Source organism: Poecile atricapillus, chromosome 1 (assembly GCF_030490865.1).
Source record: "Poecile atricapillus isolate bPoeAtr1 chromosome 1, bPoeAtr1.hap1, whole genome shotgun sequence".
In the NCBI taxonomy this organism is placed as follows: Eukaryota; Metazoa; Chordata; class Aves; order Passeriformes; family Paridae; genus Poecile; species Poecile atricapillus.
Genome location: NC_081249.1, coordinates 170637723 through 170653592, shown reverse-complemented (window position 1 = coordinate 170653592; position 15870 = coordinate 170637723). Strand labels below are relative to the sequence as shown.

The 15870-nt window shown below is 39.5% G+C and overlaps 1 protein-coding gene across 1 annotated transcript in view; it reads right to left on the bottom strand.

Annotated features, from left to right (window-relative positions):
• DYNC1H1 (dynein cytoplasmic 1 heavy chain 1) overlaps nucleotides 1-15870 on the bottom strand; it is a 45189-nt gene that overhangs the window by 6997 nt on the left and 22322 nt on the right. The window contains exons 33-64 of the mRNA XM_058856889.1: nucleotides 15629-15867; nucleotides 15362-15518; nucleotides 14741-14968; nucleotides 14272-14502; nucleotides 14020-14160; nucleotides 13542-13775; nucleotides 12763-12969; nucleotides 12546-12667; nucleotides 12031-12196; nucleotides 11628-11791; nucleotides 11236-11365; nucleotides 10329-10462; nucleotides 9956-10070; nucleotides 9670-9831; nucleotides 9379-9593; nucleotides 9088-9292; nucleotides 8778-8951; nucleotides 8557-8676; nucleotides 8309-8429; nucleotides 7508-7703; nucleotides 6747-6864; nucleotides 5591-5806; nucleotides 4830-5042; nucleotides 4519-4646; nucleotides 3957-4110; nucleotides 3095-3241; nucleotides 2861-3011; nucleotides 2437-2690; nucleotides 2153-2287; nucleotides 1964-2058; nucleotides 1697-1871; nucleotides 800-875 (exon numbers count right to left, since the gene is read on the bottom strand). Of these exons, the coding sequence (XP_058712872.1) occupies nucleotides 800-875; nucleotides 1697-1871; nucleotides 1964-2058; nucleotides 2153-2287; nucleotides 2437-2690; nucleotides 2861-3011; nucleotides 3095-3241; nucleotides 3957-4110; nucleotides 4519-4646; nucleotides 4830-5042; nucleotides 5591-5806; nucleotides 6747-6864; nucleotides 7508-7703; nucleotides 8309-8429; nucleotides 8557-8676; nucleotides 8778-8951; nucleotides 9088-9292; nucleotides 9379-9593; nucleotides 9670-9831; nucleotides 9956-10070; nucleotides 10329-10462; nucleotides 11236-11365; nucleotides 11628-11791; nucleotides 12031-12196; nucleotides 12546-12667; nucleotides 12763-12969; nucleotides 13542-13775; nucleotides 14020-14160; nucleotides 14272-14502; nucleotides 14741-14968; nucleotides 15362-15518; nucleotides 15629-15867 (5323 nt within the window). The remainder of the gene's footprint in view (nucleotides 1-799; nucleotides 876-1696; nucleotides 1872-1963; nucleotides 2059-2152; nucleotides 2288-2436; nucleotides 2691-2860; nucleotides 3012-3094; nucleotides 3242-3956; nucleotides 4111-4518; nucleotides 4647-4829; nucleotides 5043-5590; nucleotides 5807-6746; nucleotides 6865-7507; nucleotides 7704-8308; nucleotides 8430-8556; nucleotides 8677-8777; nucleotides 8952-9087; nucleotides 9293-9378; nucleotides 9594-9669; nucleotides 9832-9955; nucleotides 10071-10328; nucleotides 10463-11235; nucleotides 11366-11627; nucleotides 11792-12030; nucleotides 12197-12545; nucleotides 12668-12762; nucleotides 12970-13541; nucleotides 13776-14019; nucleotides 14161-14271; nucleotides 14503-14740; nucleotides 14969-15361; nucleotides 15519-15628; nucleotides 15868-15870) is intronic.

Here is a 15870-nt window from a genome sequence, read left to right as displayed (position 1 = left end):
ATTTCCAGGGACAATAGATCTTTTCACATCTTCTCACTCAAAAAATAATCTGCTCTTCTGCTAGATTTTGAATGCATATACACTTGTCTAGCATGGATAGGGTACATAACCTAGAGCTGCTTCAGTTAATCGTCCAGCAGCTTTGATAAGCAGCTAGTAAATACACGCTTAGAACCCTTAATTTAGAAAGTTACAGAAATGAGATCAGAATGATCAAAGACAGGAAACTCTTCCTAAAGTTACCTTTAGGTGGGGGGAGGAACTGAAAGGCAACAGTTACCCTCAAGTTCTCACTCCTAAGAAGTTAGCTCTGCAACTAATGTAGCAAGAGGTAAGGCTTCATGCTCAGGTACAATTGCAGGTCTAAATACTCAACCAGCCCTGTTCTCAGAAAACCTATGTCTTGGAGCTTTTTAGAGTATTGAGCTATCTCCAGACTGGCAATGACTAAGGTTAATCCAAACTATTATGCAATCTAATGAGATTGTAGAATTACATTTCATCCTCAGTGGAAGACCAGATCACAGGATAAGGTGCAGCAACCAAGTGTAGTAACTCCTGCTTAGAACAGTTGGGTTTTAAAAAACCCAGTGAAAACAAACCAACCCCCCAAAAATCACTCAAACAAGCCAGAACCAAATCCACTAGACTTGAGGTTCTTATACAATCCCAACTTAATAATTTTCTCAACCATTAAGGTCCAAAATGAAATTCTATTTTAGAATTTCTTTTAAAATCATAGTGACTGCTTAGATCAGTACAGTAGGACTGACATGGACAACAGTGCACCTTCACTTACTTGCAGGTTTTTCTTCAGTCCAAAGGTATGGTACAGTCTGTTCTGGGGAACTGCTATCCAGCCAGATACAGAATTGCTGTATTGAAAAAAAAAAATATTTAAAAAACCTTAAGCTGAGTTTCAAGTTATCAGAAATGTACAGCAAGGACATGTAAAACTCAAATTACACTTTGTCTGTTATCCTATCTTTAAACGTGCCAAATCATTTCACTGATAGCCTCCAGCACCCCTGATTCTACAACCTCTATCAAGTTCCAGGCCAAGCTGTATGTTATTCTACCCCAGGGTGAACAGTTTGAGAAAAATTAGATCTAGTAAAGAGAATTCAACTTCTAATATAAAAATTAGGCAGGGCAAACCAAACAGGTACTATTTAAGATATGGACATTAATTTGTGATATACTGTTTCACAGTCAAGACAAAGATGTATTACTCTTTGAACATTTCTGTCATGAGAAGATACAGTATTCAGCAGTGGAATATTATCCAAATCGATTCCACACAGGCATGTCCAAGAGCCCACCACAATGAAGTTAGGTATGGCTGGGGCTGCTCCCCTCTGCTGCACAATTATCACAATAGTGATGCAGCAAAAGATATGCAGCGCTACACTTTCTTCTACCATGGGAACCAAAGGTGGTCAACACAAAGCCAGATGAACAGTGAAACTGTTTCTGAATGATGACAGTGCTGGTCTTTTTACAAGTTTCACAGCTAGGAAAGGAAGGTTATACAAAGGAATTAAGAACATTCATTTCCACAACTACAACTAGTTAATCTTTAGTACTTCCCTTTCCATAGCATGAGCTAACTCGTAGGCATGAAGCTTTTCAAGCAGACACCTGAAAAGCTTAACAAGCTAGTTCAGTGGAGAGACAGACCCTAGCCAACACTTACTTCATCAGCTTGAACTTTTGAAACAAGGTCCTTAAATGCAGGAAGGCAGCTCAACCTCATCATTGCTTCTGTTTGCTCTACAGTCAAACCATTGATTTTAGGGAGAGATGCAGTGTTCAGTACAATCTCCTTCCCTCTCAAGAAGTGCTGGAATTCTGCATCATATGCAGGTTCCCTAATGTTAAGGGAAAAGAAGACTTTAGCTAGATGCTGTCAAGACAGCCCTCCCTTTTTCAACTGAAGTGAAGCAAGAAAACAAGCATTTACCCAATAGTGCCTTTCAGTTTGATCCGGGCCAACAACATGGCAAATGTTATGTGATCCTGGTGCAGCATGCCACGTGCCACTCGATTGAAGGCCACCTAGGAACAAAACAGAGTAGTAGTGTAAGAAGCTTTGAACTCTGACACTTCAAAAATTATTAAAGAATTACATTTATTAATTAAAAAACTGAACCTGAAAAAGATCCTTTGTGATGATTGAGAGACGATGAGTATGGTCTGTAATTCCCTTCAAATTTGGGTTCTCATACAAGACATTGTGATAGATGTCCAAGAAAAACTGGAGGGAGTATTGGTACAGGAAATGTATCTGAAAGAGAAGAGAGTTTATTTTTTCTCTCCACAATCCTGCTGTTTGATAACCAAGACAGTATGCCTACCAAACTGTAATACTGGGCAGTGCCTATTTAGCCTTAACCATTAAACACTCAAAGCACCAGATATAAGAACTCAACCTACCTGTTTCAGTGACTCCATAGTAAAGTAGATACTGCTGCAAGCTGTAGAAAGAGGCAAGTACTGCTGGGAAACAGTCTCCACTTCCTGCATGACTATATCAGTCTCTTCTACTTTTCTGGTGACCTCTGCTGCTTCCTTCTTCAGGTTCTCAAGCGTAGTAATGATGGTGTCATCATCCAGGATGCGTCCCTTCACTTCATTAAGTGCTTGTAGTAGGGATTTTTCCAACTGACGTAAGCGCAGCTGAAATTCACCTGAAATAGAAGAAAAAAAGTTACATTGTACAGATATGTTAAAGAATTATGTGAATTGTATGTACTTTGCCATTGGGCATCCTGCAAAGAGTACAAAGACATTTCACCATTCTAGAGCAAACCCACTGTATTCTTTTAGAACAGGAGGAAGTTAATTTTGGTAAACATACCCTGAAGCTTGAGGAGGTCAGAGCGTTTTTCATCAACATCTGGTCTTTCAGCTTTCAGGACTTCATTCAGACACTGGCTCTGCAAGCTGCTGCGAGTTACTGTGAAGTTCACAAATGTAACACGAGAGCAGAGGTCTGGTGGGAATTCAACCTGTCACAGGAAACATGAAAAACTTTCCTCAGCTCTCTTCACATGCCATTTCTACAAATAGGACAGCTTTTGATTTTACTTACTGTTGGATCTCTGGTGGAAAGGAAGATAACAAAGGATGGTGACAAATCAATATCCTGGTCTCCCAGAGTAATCAGAACTCTGCCTCCAGTTCTTCGGACTTCACGATTCAGAACAGGATTCAGAACTGGATCATAGCTCTCCACATCCTAGAAAGAAGCGTTAAAGACTGTTGTTTGCAAACATTTCAAGCTAAAACTCACAATCCAACAGGAGCTTAAAATTCTGGTAAGCAAACAATTGACAGTTGGTTTGGAATAGGGATCACATTCAGAAGGTATTTGCACTTTAGAGGTCTAGTCGAGCTACACAGGTACAGAAGAGAAGTATAATCAGTGGCTGTAATTTTGTTAACTCTACTGCATGTAAGCCTTATTCTAAAGAGCACAAGCAACAGTTACTGATCTTTTCCATTTCTATACTAAGAAGTTAAAAACATACCCATTTCAAGTAAAAGTCAATTATTCCTATAGTTGCCTATCTCTTCATATTACTGAAATTTCTCCCTCATACTCAGAGTAGATTTAATTCTAGATAACCACATTAGTTGCCATTATCTACAACTAGAGAAAGCACATGAAAATGAACAGATAGACAGGTTGCAAGTCATTTTATTGTAGATCATTTCAAAATAAAAGAATTTGATCTTGAAATGGTGGAAAAGGAAATACCTTCTTCTGATTTTGTAGCTCACTAGTTCTTCTCAGGACTAACAACACATGTATCACTAGTTTACTAGTTAAGTTGCAAATTGAAAATAAAGTTGCCTGCATGTTACTAAGAGAAAAATTGCAAACTTTTCTAATACACAGGACAGAATTCAAGAATTTAAATAGCTTTCTAATACACAATCATGCCACTAACCTGAACTAGAAGTGGGTTACCAAATCTCAAGGCGCTTTCCAAGTTCTTCCTGAAAGCATCATCCAAGAAGCTTGTACGAGTTATCTTACGGTCTTTATATTCATTCATGATAAACTCTGTAGCCTGCCCAGAAGGATCGATGATCAATGGATACCTTAAGTTAATAATAAAACATTTCCATTATTTAGGTTTTAGACAGTGTCTAAACAGTTTTATGAATTTACACTGCATTATTAGTCTCAACTCTAAATCCTTGCTTATTCCTTCACTATGTTGAGGCAGGTTCAATGACTCGCTTCAGTTTTAAAAGGTAAGTTTGCATTTGGTCAACAAAATACCTCAAATAACAAAATAGTTAACTTATTTTAACAGCTAAGCATAACAAAAAAGGTAAGCAAAGATGAATGAGAGTTTTTATGTTTACACATGGTTGAGAAGCTTTTAGGAAAATTAGAGATTCACACCCCAGTGAAACAGTGCTTTGAAGGAGCTACTGTGATTCAATAGGTGCAAATTGCCACGAGAATGTTGCTTAAGAACTTCACATCTTAGAATGCAATACCTGTTAAAGCGCTTGAGCATGATGGCATTCTCAGTGCACAGGTCATCTGCAGGCAGAGAACTTGCTTGCCAGCGCAGCCGCTCATCGGCATTGGAAAGGTACTCGGTCCTTGCGATGTCTGTGCGGAACTGCAGGAAGCAAACACAGTATTTAACTTGACATTCTCCAAACAGCTGGTGAAGACATTTTAAGTAAATGCGGCTCTACAAAGCTGCAGTAGCTTTCAAACAGCCCCATTCTTTACCTAGGAATACTAAAGCTTAACTCCTGTAGTAAATCAATTTACGGTTAACTTATGACTGTATCTTTACCTGGATATTTGCTTGCTGCAAATGGTGAGACCATGTAGTGAACAGATTCTGACGCATCTGCTGATCAAAGTAGCCAGCATAGGCAATAAAAGCTCCTGACAGTAAACAGTCTCCTGCAATAGTGGACATCTGGTTTTTGAAAGTTTCACTTGTCTTCTCCCATCTTTCACGTTCAGCAGAAAGACTCTTCAGAAGAGCAGTGCTACGGTTTACCTAGAAATAAGGGGTGAAGTAGATTCTTAAGATTATAAAATGTTCTTATATTACCAGTCTCTCATAACATTTAAATTCAAACTCAAGGCCCAAGTTAAATTTAAAAGCTCAGAATGAGATTAAATTTGGGCTTCTTCAGTGCTAATTTATTAAGTTGATTCCAACTGTAACTTTGAGGAACTTAAAAGTGCTAAGTACTAGTACAGTAGCAACATACTAATGATGAGATCAAGTTCAAAGCGAAATCCACACTCTCCTCCTTGAAGTCCAGTTAAGACATTACAATCCTATTACATCCACACCTGTTTTCAAAGGCTTTCTAGATATTTTAAACCTTATGAAAGCTGTCTTGTTAATCAAGTAGCAACATGAGTAGGTATTTAACTCCAGACAGGTTTCTTGAGAAGCCTCGTGACACCCAGAGATGAAACAGTTCAAATGCACTACACAGGAGAAGCAACCAAGTCTGCTCTCAAATTCAAAGAATGATTCAATTTTGGACTGTCAAAGATTAAAGAATGAAAAATTATTGGTATATGAAGTCTTACTTTTGCTTCTACAGCAGCCAAGTCTGCCTTAATAGCTTGAGCCTCCGAAATCAGTACTGCATATTCTTCTTTGTAACGAGCAATACTGGCCTCAAGATCACGAATCATTTGCTCCACCTCATTTGCTTTCTGTTGGTTGTCTTTGGCATCATCTTCCAGCTTCTGCAGTTCATTGCGTAGAGGTTCCACTCTTTTCAACATATCAGCATAGTTCAGCTGCAAACAGTAAATAGAACCTTTACACTTTCTAAAATGCCATGTTAACAGGAACCACAGCATGGTGTATATACTATTAACTGCATCTTTTCAAATTTATGTACTTCTGACCCGTGTAAGAATTAATAACTACTTAAGAGAAACTTAGTATTTTTTATCAGTCCCTAGGGCTCTAGTTTAAACTAAGCACAGAAACATAAGTAATTGCTTTTTGCAAGATCCTTGTATTGCTCTGTAGATTTACACAAAGTAATTAAAAAGGTTCAGATCACATTAAGAAGTGCTCAGCATTGTTAACATAAATATTCAATGTGGTGTCCATGCCAGTACTGTGCTAATCTGCCCTTCTTACCAGTGAAATGAGTAAAGCTAAGCCACAGAATATTTAGGACAGGGCCTGTTGGCAAGAATCAAATACAGTCTCTCCAGATCATGCCATTCTAAGCAGGCGCAATTTTAACGAGCCAAGAATTTTGCTGTATTGGAACACCAACAGGCAAGTAAAATAATTCTTGGGTATCTCACTCTGGGGGCAAGATTCCCAAAGCCTATTCCTTTAGGAAACTTATAAGTCTGCCTTGAGTATGTCCTTCTCTGAGGCAAGACAAATGCAGTCTCATTAAGAGGACTGCATTGCATTCTCCAGTGGAGAAGTGTCCTGTCCTGTAGAATGACATCACATACAGAAAGTATCCACCAGTGTTCACTGTAAACATAAAGTTTTTCAGTGCAGAGGCTGTATCACAACTGGCCAATAATTCTCTGACATGGTATTATGTATCCCATAAGCATTCATCTAAACCATTTACCACATTTCTTTGAAGCAAAATCGCTTGCAATACTTAGCTGAATAAAGGCAAATTCAGAGCCTTTAGACATTGCTATGTGCCTTCTGGCTCACTCTTTTCACCTCGCCTTTGCTTCCTCAAGCTGACTTTACCTGTGCAATTGCCCATTTCACCATAGGTCCACAGGCCAGTGATGCTCTGTTTACAATTTCATAGTTGTAACTTGGATTTGACAGATAGTTTTTCTTCATCTTCTCCCGGATGGCATCACTGCAAGGGAAAAATTTTTACAGAGAGCATGAGTACACTATATGTCGGCACACAGGTGCTCAGTATCCCTTTATCTAGCCTGCCTTCCACAGCTGACAAGAAACATTTCCTGTCAGTTTTGCTGAGTAGCAGTTAGGATGTTCAATGTGTTTCAGAAATTACAGCTAACAGGTGATAAAAAAAAAATTATCAGTATTTTAAGATTAGTCATTCACAAACTGCTCAACTCTGCTCTAAAAAAACCGGAGTTGGAGGCAATTCAGGTGTCTCTGGTCTGACCTTCTGCTCACATTTAGAGCCAGCTAGGAAGCTGACCTCCTAAGCTAAATAAAGCCCTCAGCAGCCTGGTCTGTTATTGCTGCAAAACCACTTTCAACCGAGTGTGGCTTTGGACACCAACATACTGCTATGCAACCATGCCATTAAGTCACACAACAAGCAGCTGCTTTTTCCCAGTTGCCATGATACACCTTGGCTTCAGAAGTCTATTTCCTGTACCATCTACATGTTCACCATGTGCAGGAAGCTGGTGTCAAAAGAAGTGAAGTGCTACCAAAGCAATGACACAGAGGGAAGTCCACTTAAAACCTTCTGTTCTTTGTAAATGGTTTGTTCACATAAATATTTCACAGTTGCACTTCACCTGATTTCCTCAGCAGAGAAGTTAACAATGGTTGGAATGAAGTTCTCTCTCATGATGATGGAACGTATTTGCTTCCAGTCAGTGGTGCTTTCACCTAACAGCAGGCAGATGGACTCCAGTGCCAACTTCACTGCTGCAGGTGGATTAGCCATGGAACGGACCTCTACCAGGTGCTGCTTCTTTATTGACTTCACAGCTAACCAGTGCCAGAAAGATAAAAAGTGTTGATTGGGAAGAAAATAAACAGTTAGCAAAGTCCAGCAAAATACCCTAGATTTGTATAAATGCTTCAAAATTCTGAAAAGGAATATGAGGTTATTAGAGAAGCAGATACTACTGAATAACTACTATATTACAAGACACGCTTCCATGAATGTCAACTTGCCAAATGGGCACAGGCAACTTATTCTGCTACCTAAAAATGATTCACTCAAACCAGTGATTTGTCTACCCAGTTTAATGAATGAACAGCTTGACTGTATGCTGTCTGCTCAGCAGCAAGGCAGCACTGGTCTTTCTACAGCTGGTCTGCCAGAAACTATGCCACAAGCCATAGAACGAGCATCAAGAATCGGATTGGTACTATTATACACAGAAGGAAAAAAAAAAAAAAAGCACAAAAATCACAGCCACAGCTCAAAGACTGTGAATATAAAAGGAATTTCTTCAACTCTGTTCAGCCCCATGCTAAAAGCCTACTCTTTTATTAGACAGGACCAACTCGGATCACAAGAAAACACATTCCCACAGACCAACTTTAGATCCAAGACTACAGTGTGATCTCTTGAGGTGCTAACATACCATTCTGAGCTTCAATGACAGCAGGCTCCACCTTGTCAAGATCTTCTTTCACACTCATCTGCTTGTCTGCAATGACCTCCTGCTGCTTGTGCAGCTGTTCCTGAATCTCCTGGCTCATAACCTATAGGGAAATTTTACAGATAAAATACTGCTTTTTAGAATCTGAAATTCTTGCAGTACTTGCTCTGTAGGCTCTGTTTTGTAAATAAAATAATTGCTATGTACAGAGATTTAAAAAAAATTTTTACCTTTTTCTTCTCAGCTTCCTGTTGATCTTTCACCATCTTTTTCAACTTGTCATTGGCTGCTGCATTTTTCACTTCCAGCTCCTGACTCTTTATTCTTAGGTCACGCCGCAATTCCTCCACCTAAGATTGATTGTAAGATGGAAGAGAGAATTCATAATTGAGCATTGAGATCTATTTACTCACTCCAGCTTTATAGAGGTCAAAGTTTTAAAGATACATACCTGATCAACTGTTTCCTTGATTTTTCTAAGACCAACATTCAAATGCATTTGCTGTTCCTCCAGTTCACTTCGCTTCTCATTGAACAAGTTGGCATAATGGTTGATGAAGTCCAAATAGTGGCGTGGTGTGATTGCCATGGTTCTGCCTCCTCGTTTTGCCAACCGAGCATTAGCCTTTAGGGAACAAAGAGTTGTAGAGTATGCACTGTTTTAGAATTTATTTGGATGCCAAGGATTATAGTTTTTAGGAAACTGGTGAATGATGCCATGGCCTAGAGGTAAGTGTAAGTTAAGCAGTGTAATAACATACCTGGTGAAGAGTCTGATGGACAAACACACAGCTATTAACAATAGCCTCCCTATGCGATGGTGGCTGTGGCAATTTATCATACACAACCGGCATGTAATCAGGCACAATGTAATTTGGTTTCTCAAGATCCATTTTGCTTGTGAACTCTTTGCCAACTTGGTACAGTGCCTCAGTTGACCAGTCTCCAAACCAGTTCAAGACACATCTGAAATACAAAGCATTTATGAAGACTTCCCCAAAAGTAGTTTTTTAATGGTACCTGTAAAATATGTTGGAATATGTAGCAATCACCTGTTGAAGAGTGCAGGAGAGGTAGCTGCCCTGTCCTTCAGGCCCTCAGAAGATGGATTCATAGTGAACACTACATGGAGATTGCGAATAACTTGGCTGGTGAACCATTTGTAGAGTTCTTCATGTGAATCTAACATTAAACCTTCTTTCTGTGCTCCTTCTTTACACTGAGTCATGAGGGTAGCATATTCATCTCCTTCAAAGAGACCAGGAACCTAATTCAAAAGACAATTTTGTTGTAGTTTATGGTTGCAAAAAGGTGCAAAAAATATTTACTTAAAATCTTCTTACCTCTCCATTGGCTAGGAGAGTGTTCATTCGCTCCAGGAATCCAGAATCCAAGACGTTTGACTCATCCATAATAAAAGCTATTTTTTCATTTTTACAGCCAGAGCGTCTCAATACTGTCCTAAGGTCTTCATCAAAATCTTCACCTGTGTATTTTCTGTGAACCTGGTAAGTATTAACACTTTGGTCATTAACATTTTGGTTTATCTTTTAATGGGATTTTAGGGGTCAATATATAAGTGGGAGTATTAACTCACAGGTTTTTAGAAGTTAAACTTAGCACACCAACCTTGATCTGGTAGACACTCAAACCATTCATCCAGGCAACAAATCTTGACAGGGTTGTTTTCCCTGCTCCACTGACTCCAATTAGCAGCAAGTGGCCCTGTGGCTGACGGAAGATTCTGAAAAAGAACACAACCAAGTGTGATTGATAAGTGTTAGCAACTTACTGAAGCTTTTCCTAGAACACCTAAGCTTCAAGTTACTACCAAAACTGACACACCTTTCCAGATAGGATCCTGCTATCTGGAGGCTGGCAGTTTATTTTCTATAGACAACAATGAGATCATGCTCCATTACTCTGGACTGAGGCTACTCTGGTTTAGAGTAACCCTAAATACTGTTTATATGAGCAGCACCAGTCAATTATATGAACTTACCGGTCAATTCTTAACACATGATCCAAGACTTCATTGAACAGGACAAGTGGTACATCAAGTTCTTCTTCATAAAAGACCTTAAGCCTAGCCTTCACATAATCTCTCAATTCTTCCTGATCCACTGGAATATAATCCTAAAAAGAACCAGTCAATACAGTATGGAAGGTGAGATTAAGGGAATTTGTTTAGGGGTAAATTTATGAGTACCCAAAAGCAGAACTAGAATACTTAAAGTAGCAATCCTCTACAAAAGCTTAAGAACATTGTACTCATTTAACTTGCACAGGAACATGTCCACTGCCTAGAGTGCCACAGGTAGCAGCATGGGGTTTAAACACTGTATCTACTGAACTTACCATAGGCTGAGCCCATGCTGCCAGTTACCAGACACTGGGAAGTAGCACTACAGACTTACTTCCTTCTCCAATTTATTTTAAACAACTTTTCCTTTCTTTACTATTAGCCAGAGATGGGTAGCAAGCTAGGTGGACCTTTGCCTAAACTCACCAGGATTTGTACAAGTTGCTCAGATGGATCAATTAAGATTATAAGAAACAGGTCACCAGAAAATGTTTAACACCAGTATTGCTCAAGGGTCACTGCCTTATCCAAGAGATTCCATAAGGAATAACTGTCACATGGTAGAGTCACACTATTCTTGAGAAATAGCATTTTATACTGCCTTTACATTCCATGGTAGCTCTTACAGTAGCATTCCTGGCACAGCAGCTACTAACTTTGTGGCAGAGCTCACTTCAGATAATCATAGTAAAAATTTATTGGGGATCAATTTAACAGCATGATGGGCACCGATTGTCACTTTAATACGGTCACAAGAGCTGCATCACTCAGTTGCATCTAACTGATTTAATTTTGGGGTTTATTTTTTTTTTAAATTTTAACTTGCCTTTGACAGCCAGTTGCTGTACAAGATAGGTCTGCTCATTGCCTTTTCTTTGTCAATGTTGGGGAAGTGTTTCAGAGCAACCATGTCAATGTTCTCATCAGTCCAGCGTCTCTCCTCATCTTCCACAAGTCTGGATAAAGAAGTAAGTCAGTGAGTACATTCCTCTGTAATGGGAGGATATGATCACACCACATGGCAGCACTATGAAGTATATTTCTGCTTTGTACAGATACAACTCCCAAGAGAGTCAAGCTGGAGTGAAAGGAAATACTCTCACTGGTATTCCAGCTATTTAACATATAAAGCACACTTCAGTTTGACGTTCTAACGGAAGTTGGCAAGCAGTAGACAACTTTTTATGACTTTGCTTCCCCAGCTCATGAATTTTTTACCTGTCCTGGAAGAGACGTAAGGCTTCGTGGGCCCAAATCCTGATAAGCCCTTCAACTGGTAAGGTTTCTAGTGGTCTTAATGCTTCGAATATACCTCTCACCCACCGAGTCATTTCACGAGGTGAGTAGATGTAGTGTGGCTGCGTGTCTTGAGTGAATCTCTCCTAAAAATTTAAACTTAATTAGTTACTTTATCTTGAAATTGCTCCTTATTTTTTACAGGCCTTGCAATTGCAAGGTATTACTCTGACAGGATAATTTGGTCATTTTTGCCAGAACTCAAGTAATTAGTTGAGTTCTTGTACACATATTATCCATGTGAAAGGCTAACAACACATGTTAAATGATTCATCATAGAAGAAAGCCTTCTAACTGGAGTTTGGAGTTGCACCTAACAAGTTACCTGAGACATTGTGTAGAACTCTACCATAGCAGCAGTGAGAGGTTCTGCATATGTGCGAAGTGATGGGATCAGCCTCAGCATTGCACGATTGAATGTTCCATATATCTGAGTAAGTGAAGCTGGTCCAGGATAGTCCACATAAACCACGGGAACATGTCGCAAAAATCTGAAAGATTAGCATATTACACAGTACAGAAAGTCAAATTAATATCTGTATTCTCTTCATTATCTTTCACCAAAATGAAGTAACTGCTTGATTCAAAATAATCAGCAACTACTGTAGTTGGTTTGACTACTCCCATTCTCAAGTGTTTCAGACAGGTGATTCAACAGCCTAAAACTGAGTCCAGTGCCAGGCTGTCAAGTTAGGAGCCAAGCAGCAGATAGTGCAAAAGCAAGGAACACAATTTCAGCACAGCTGCTGTTAAACAAGTATATTAAGAACAGATTACATAATCAATGCTTCAGTTTTGATTCCTGTACCATTGTTACCTAGGATTTACTAGACGCATTACCTGTGTGACAGAGGTTTTCTTCCAGGATCAGTAGGTGGATTACATGCACCAACAAACTGAATTCTCTCCAGTTTCACCCATGTCTGGTCAGATGTACGGTAGAATCCTCCATGCTCCACCATCTGGAACAAAACCAAAAATAAAATCAAATCAGTGGAACATTTTATTTCCCTATAGGTAGCTGTCGTGATGCAGTAGATTAGGAAGAAAAACAAACCTGTCTAATGAAGGATATGACTCTCTGTGTGCCATACTTATCCATATCTGGCAAGTTGATTTCATCACAGAACAGCACCAGCCACTTTCCTAACTGCACAGGAGCCAGCACCACTCCATTAGGGGTACGCCTGTATTCACAGTAGTGGTCAAAAGTTTTCAACAGCAGTTCTGGAGTGGTAGCACTTGAAAAGTTGAGTCCAACCACCTTAAAAAGAGAATAGTGAAAAAAAAATTAAAATACACTAAGGACTGAAAAAGAGTGTACCAGGAGTCCTGCTATGTTCAGCTGTTCACAACAGAAGTACATATACCATCCACGTTACAGGTATATTGCCACATATATACAGCCATACACAGCCTAGATACTCTTCGCTTCCCACTGCAGGCTTTCAATTTACTGTGCAGCAATGCTTCTTGCCCAGCCCTGTATTTTGAACATCACAGCCTCATGTAACTGTCACTCTACACAGAAGAATGAGAGCTACTCTTAAACATTTGCACAGGTTTTTAACTGAACACTCAACACAGGCAGAAATGTTCCTGAAGTGGCAAGGGAAGAAAGCAGCTTTAGGCTAAGGAACTTGAGAAATGAAATTGTTTTCTCCTCAACATGATTTTTATTTTTTGCTATATATACACATGACCAACTGAGGTTGGTTGAGTTCTGGCTAGGAAATAAATTCCATGCTATCTTTAATCTTAAGAAGGTTAAAGACTTGCTACTACTCTGTAATTCACACACCCATGTACCCACACACGCACACAACTCTCGTGTACCTCCATGTCAGGCAGAGCTCTGAGAGCACTGAAGAGGGTCATGGTCTTTCCAGAACCTGGTGGGCCACAGAGCACCAGAGGTTTGTGTTCTGCCAGCCAAGTGTACAGCAATGCTTCATGGCGAACTGTATCTAGGGTTGGCACTACAACATCAGGAGCTGCAACTTTGTGTGTTTCAACTTCAATCTGAGGAACTTTGGATTGCCATGGCACCCATTCACCTGTAATGGACACCTAGAAGCACAAAAACGTGATTAGACAATTTAGAACAGGAATCCAGTTCAACCTTAATTAAACTGATTTTTTTAAGTGACATCAAATTTGATGTGTTTATTTAAACAAGCAGCCTGTTTGCTGGAGTGTGAAAATGTAAAATTTAAGACAGTCTAGAAGTTTATTCTCCAGGTTTGTCTCCAAAACCTAAAGCATGCTTTTAAGAAAATGAAACAGCAACATTTCTAGCACAAGAAAGGTTTACCTCATAATCAATTATAGGTATGTTGGGTGCAGTTGGCAGTGGCACAGTGGTGATCCTCCTAATGTATTCTCCCAGTTCCGCTCTCATTTTCAAACGACTGTCTCCGGAAAGAGACCACAGTATCGCATAGACCAGGTACCTCTGGAAGAAGCAACAACAGCAGCTATTGGTTTTAGAGTAATGGAACGAAGCTCAGTGAGTAACTCAAATCTAGGCAAACACAGAAGCCATGTAGCAGCAGATTGCACTTACCTGGATGTAACGCTCCAGCTGGTCGATCTGCATGGGGAAGTCAGGATGGTTGGCATTGTACTGGGCCACGTTGCGGCAAGCCTGGTGCAACATGGAGAACAGAGAGCCAAGGCAGCGCAGGCGGGTGAGGTCCATGATGTGCTCCAGCTTGAAAGCGTGTTCAAGTGCTTTGGTTACCAGGCCGTTGGATGTGAAATATGGCTGCATTATTGTTGCAGCATCTCTCTGAATCTGTTGGGGGAGACAAACACTGCTCTAAGCATTTGCTTCTCATTTGACTACCAGGCAGAAAGAAAAAAAACATTGTTTAAGGTTTGCAATGCTTCATATTTAAAAAAAGAAAAGAAAAAAAAAATATGTAAAGAGGAAGTCAGATTTTCTATGACAGGCTGTCATAAATTCTACGTATGCTGTACCTGTGAGACAAGCATTTTTACTACTTTATTCCATAATGTAATCTAAGTTATACCTGCAACATTGGGGATGCTGCTTCTTCTCCTTCATCTTCTTTGCCCTTTCGCCTGCGCTGAGCTTCCTCCTCACCTTCATCCAGAGGAATGCTTCTTAGTCTGGCCAAGAAGTTATTGAATATCATGTCTGTACTGAGAACATCCTCACTGAACCAGACCATACCACACCTTGACACAGTAGCCAAAGTGGCGTATTTCAGATCCTGTACTTCAAACATAATACGCACCTGAAAAACAGAAATTTAAAACAACACTTATGAGTAAAAACAACCAACCAAGATCAAAACAGTACAAAAACCCTTTCCCTGAAAAAAGAGACCTTTTAAAATATGCAAATTTGTATTTAGACTCTGAATAATCAACATCAGTTGATTATTCAACAAGTTCATCATTATTGACTTTTACCATAAGATTTATATAATTCACATTTTGTCTTACAGGGTCAGAGTAAGTGTAACATGAAATGTTTCCACAAAAACCCCTTACCCCAGCAAACTGCAATCTGAACTCAGTATTACTTTGCTTGTGATGAGAAAGAGGCACAACACTAGCATATATTAAATTAAAGCAACAAGCTTATATACAGCACATAAACACAATGTAAAAAAAAGTAACATTACATTTGGTGGGAGGCTGAGACGTTCTCCATTTGGCAGAGTCAGAAGTTTGTTGTCATCCAGAACAGAGTTCAAGTTCTCAACCCATTCAGGGTCTACATCACCATCAAAGATAATCCACTGACGTTTTTGTAGTTCACCTCTCACATTGTCTATGATTCTATATTAAATGAAATATTCATTGAAGTAGAGAATTAAGACTCAGTAAGGTGAGGTTATCCTAGGTACAAATGTTCCAGCCATTTTGTATTTATGCTATTAAAAACTTACTTTCTCAGGACATGTGTAAACAAGCCATCTGTCCATTCCCTGGTGTTTGGATCCAAAGTACCATAGAGGTGATCTTTGCTGATTGCTTTTGGATCTATAATGTGAGCAACACCTTCCACACCCTCCAGCCGTTCAAGGGCCTTCAGAAGTACTCTCCAGGCCATGCTCTTTCCACTTCCAGAGGGACCAACCATCATCAAACCATGATTTATCTGTGTAATCTGATACAGCTGAAGAACCTG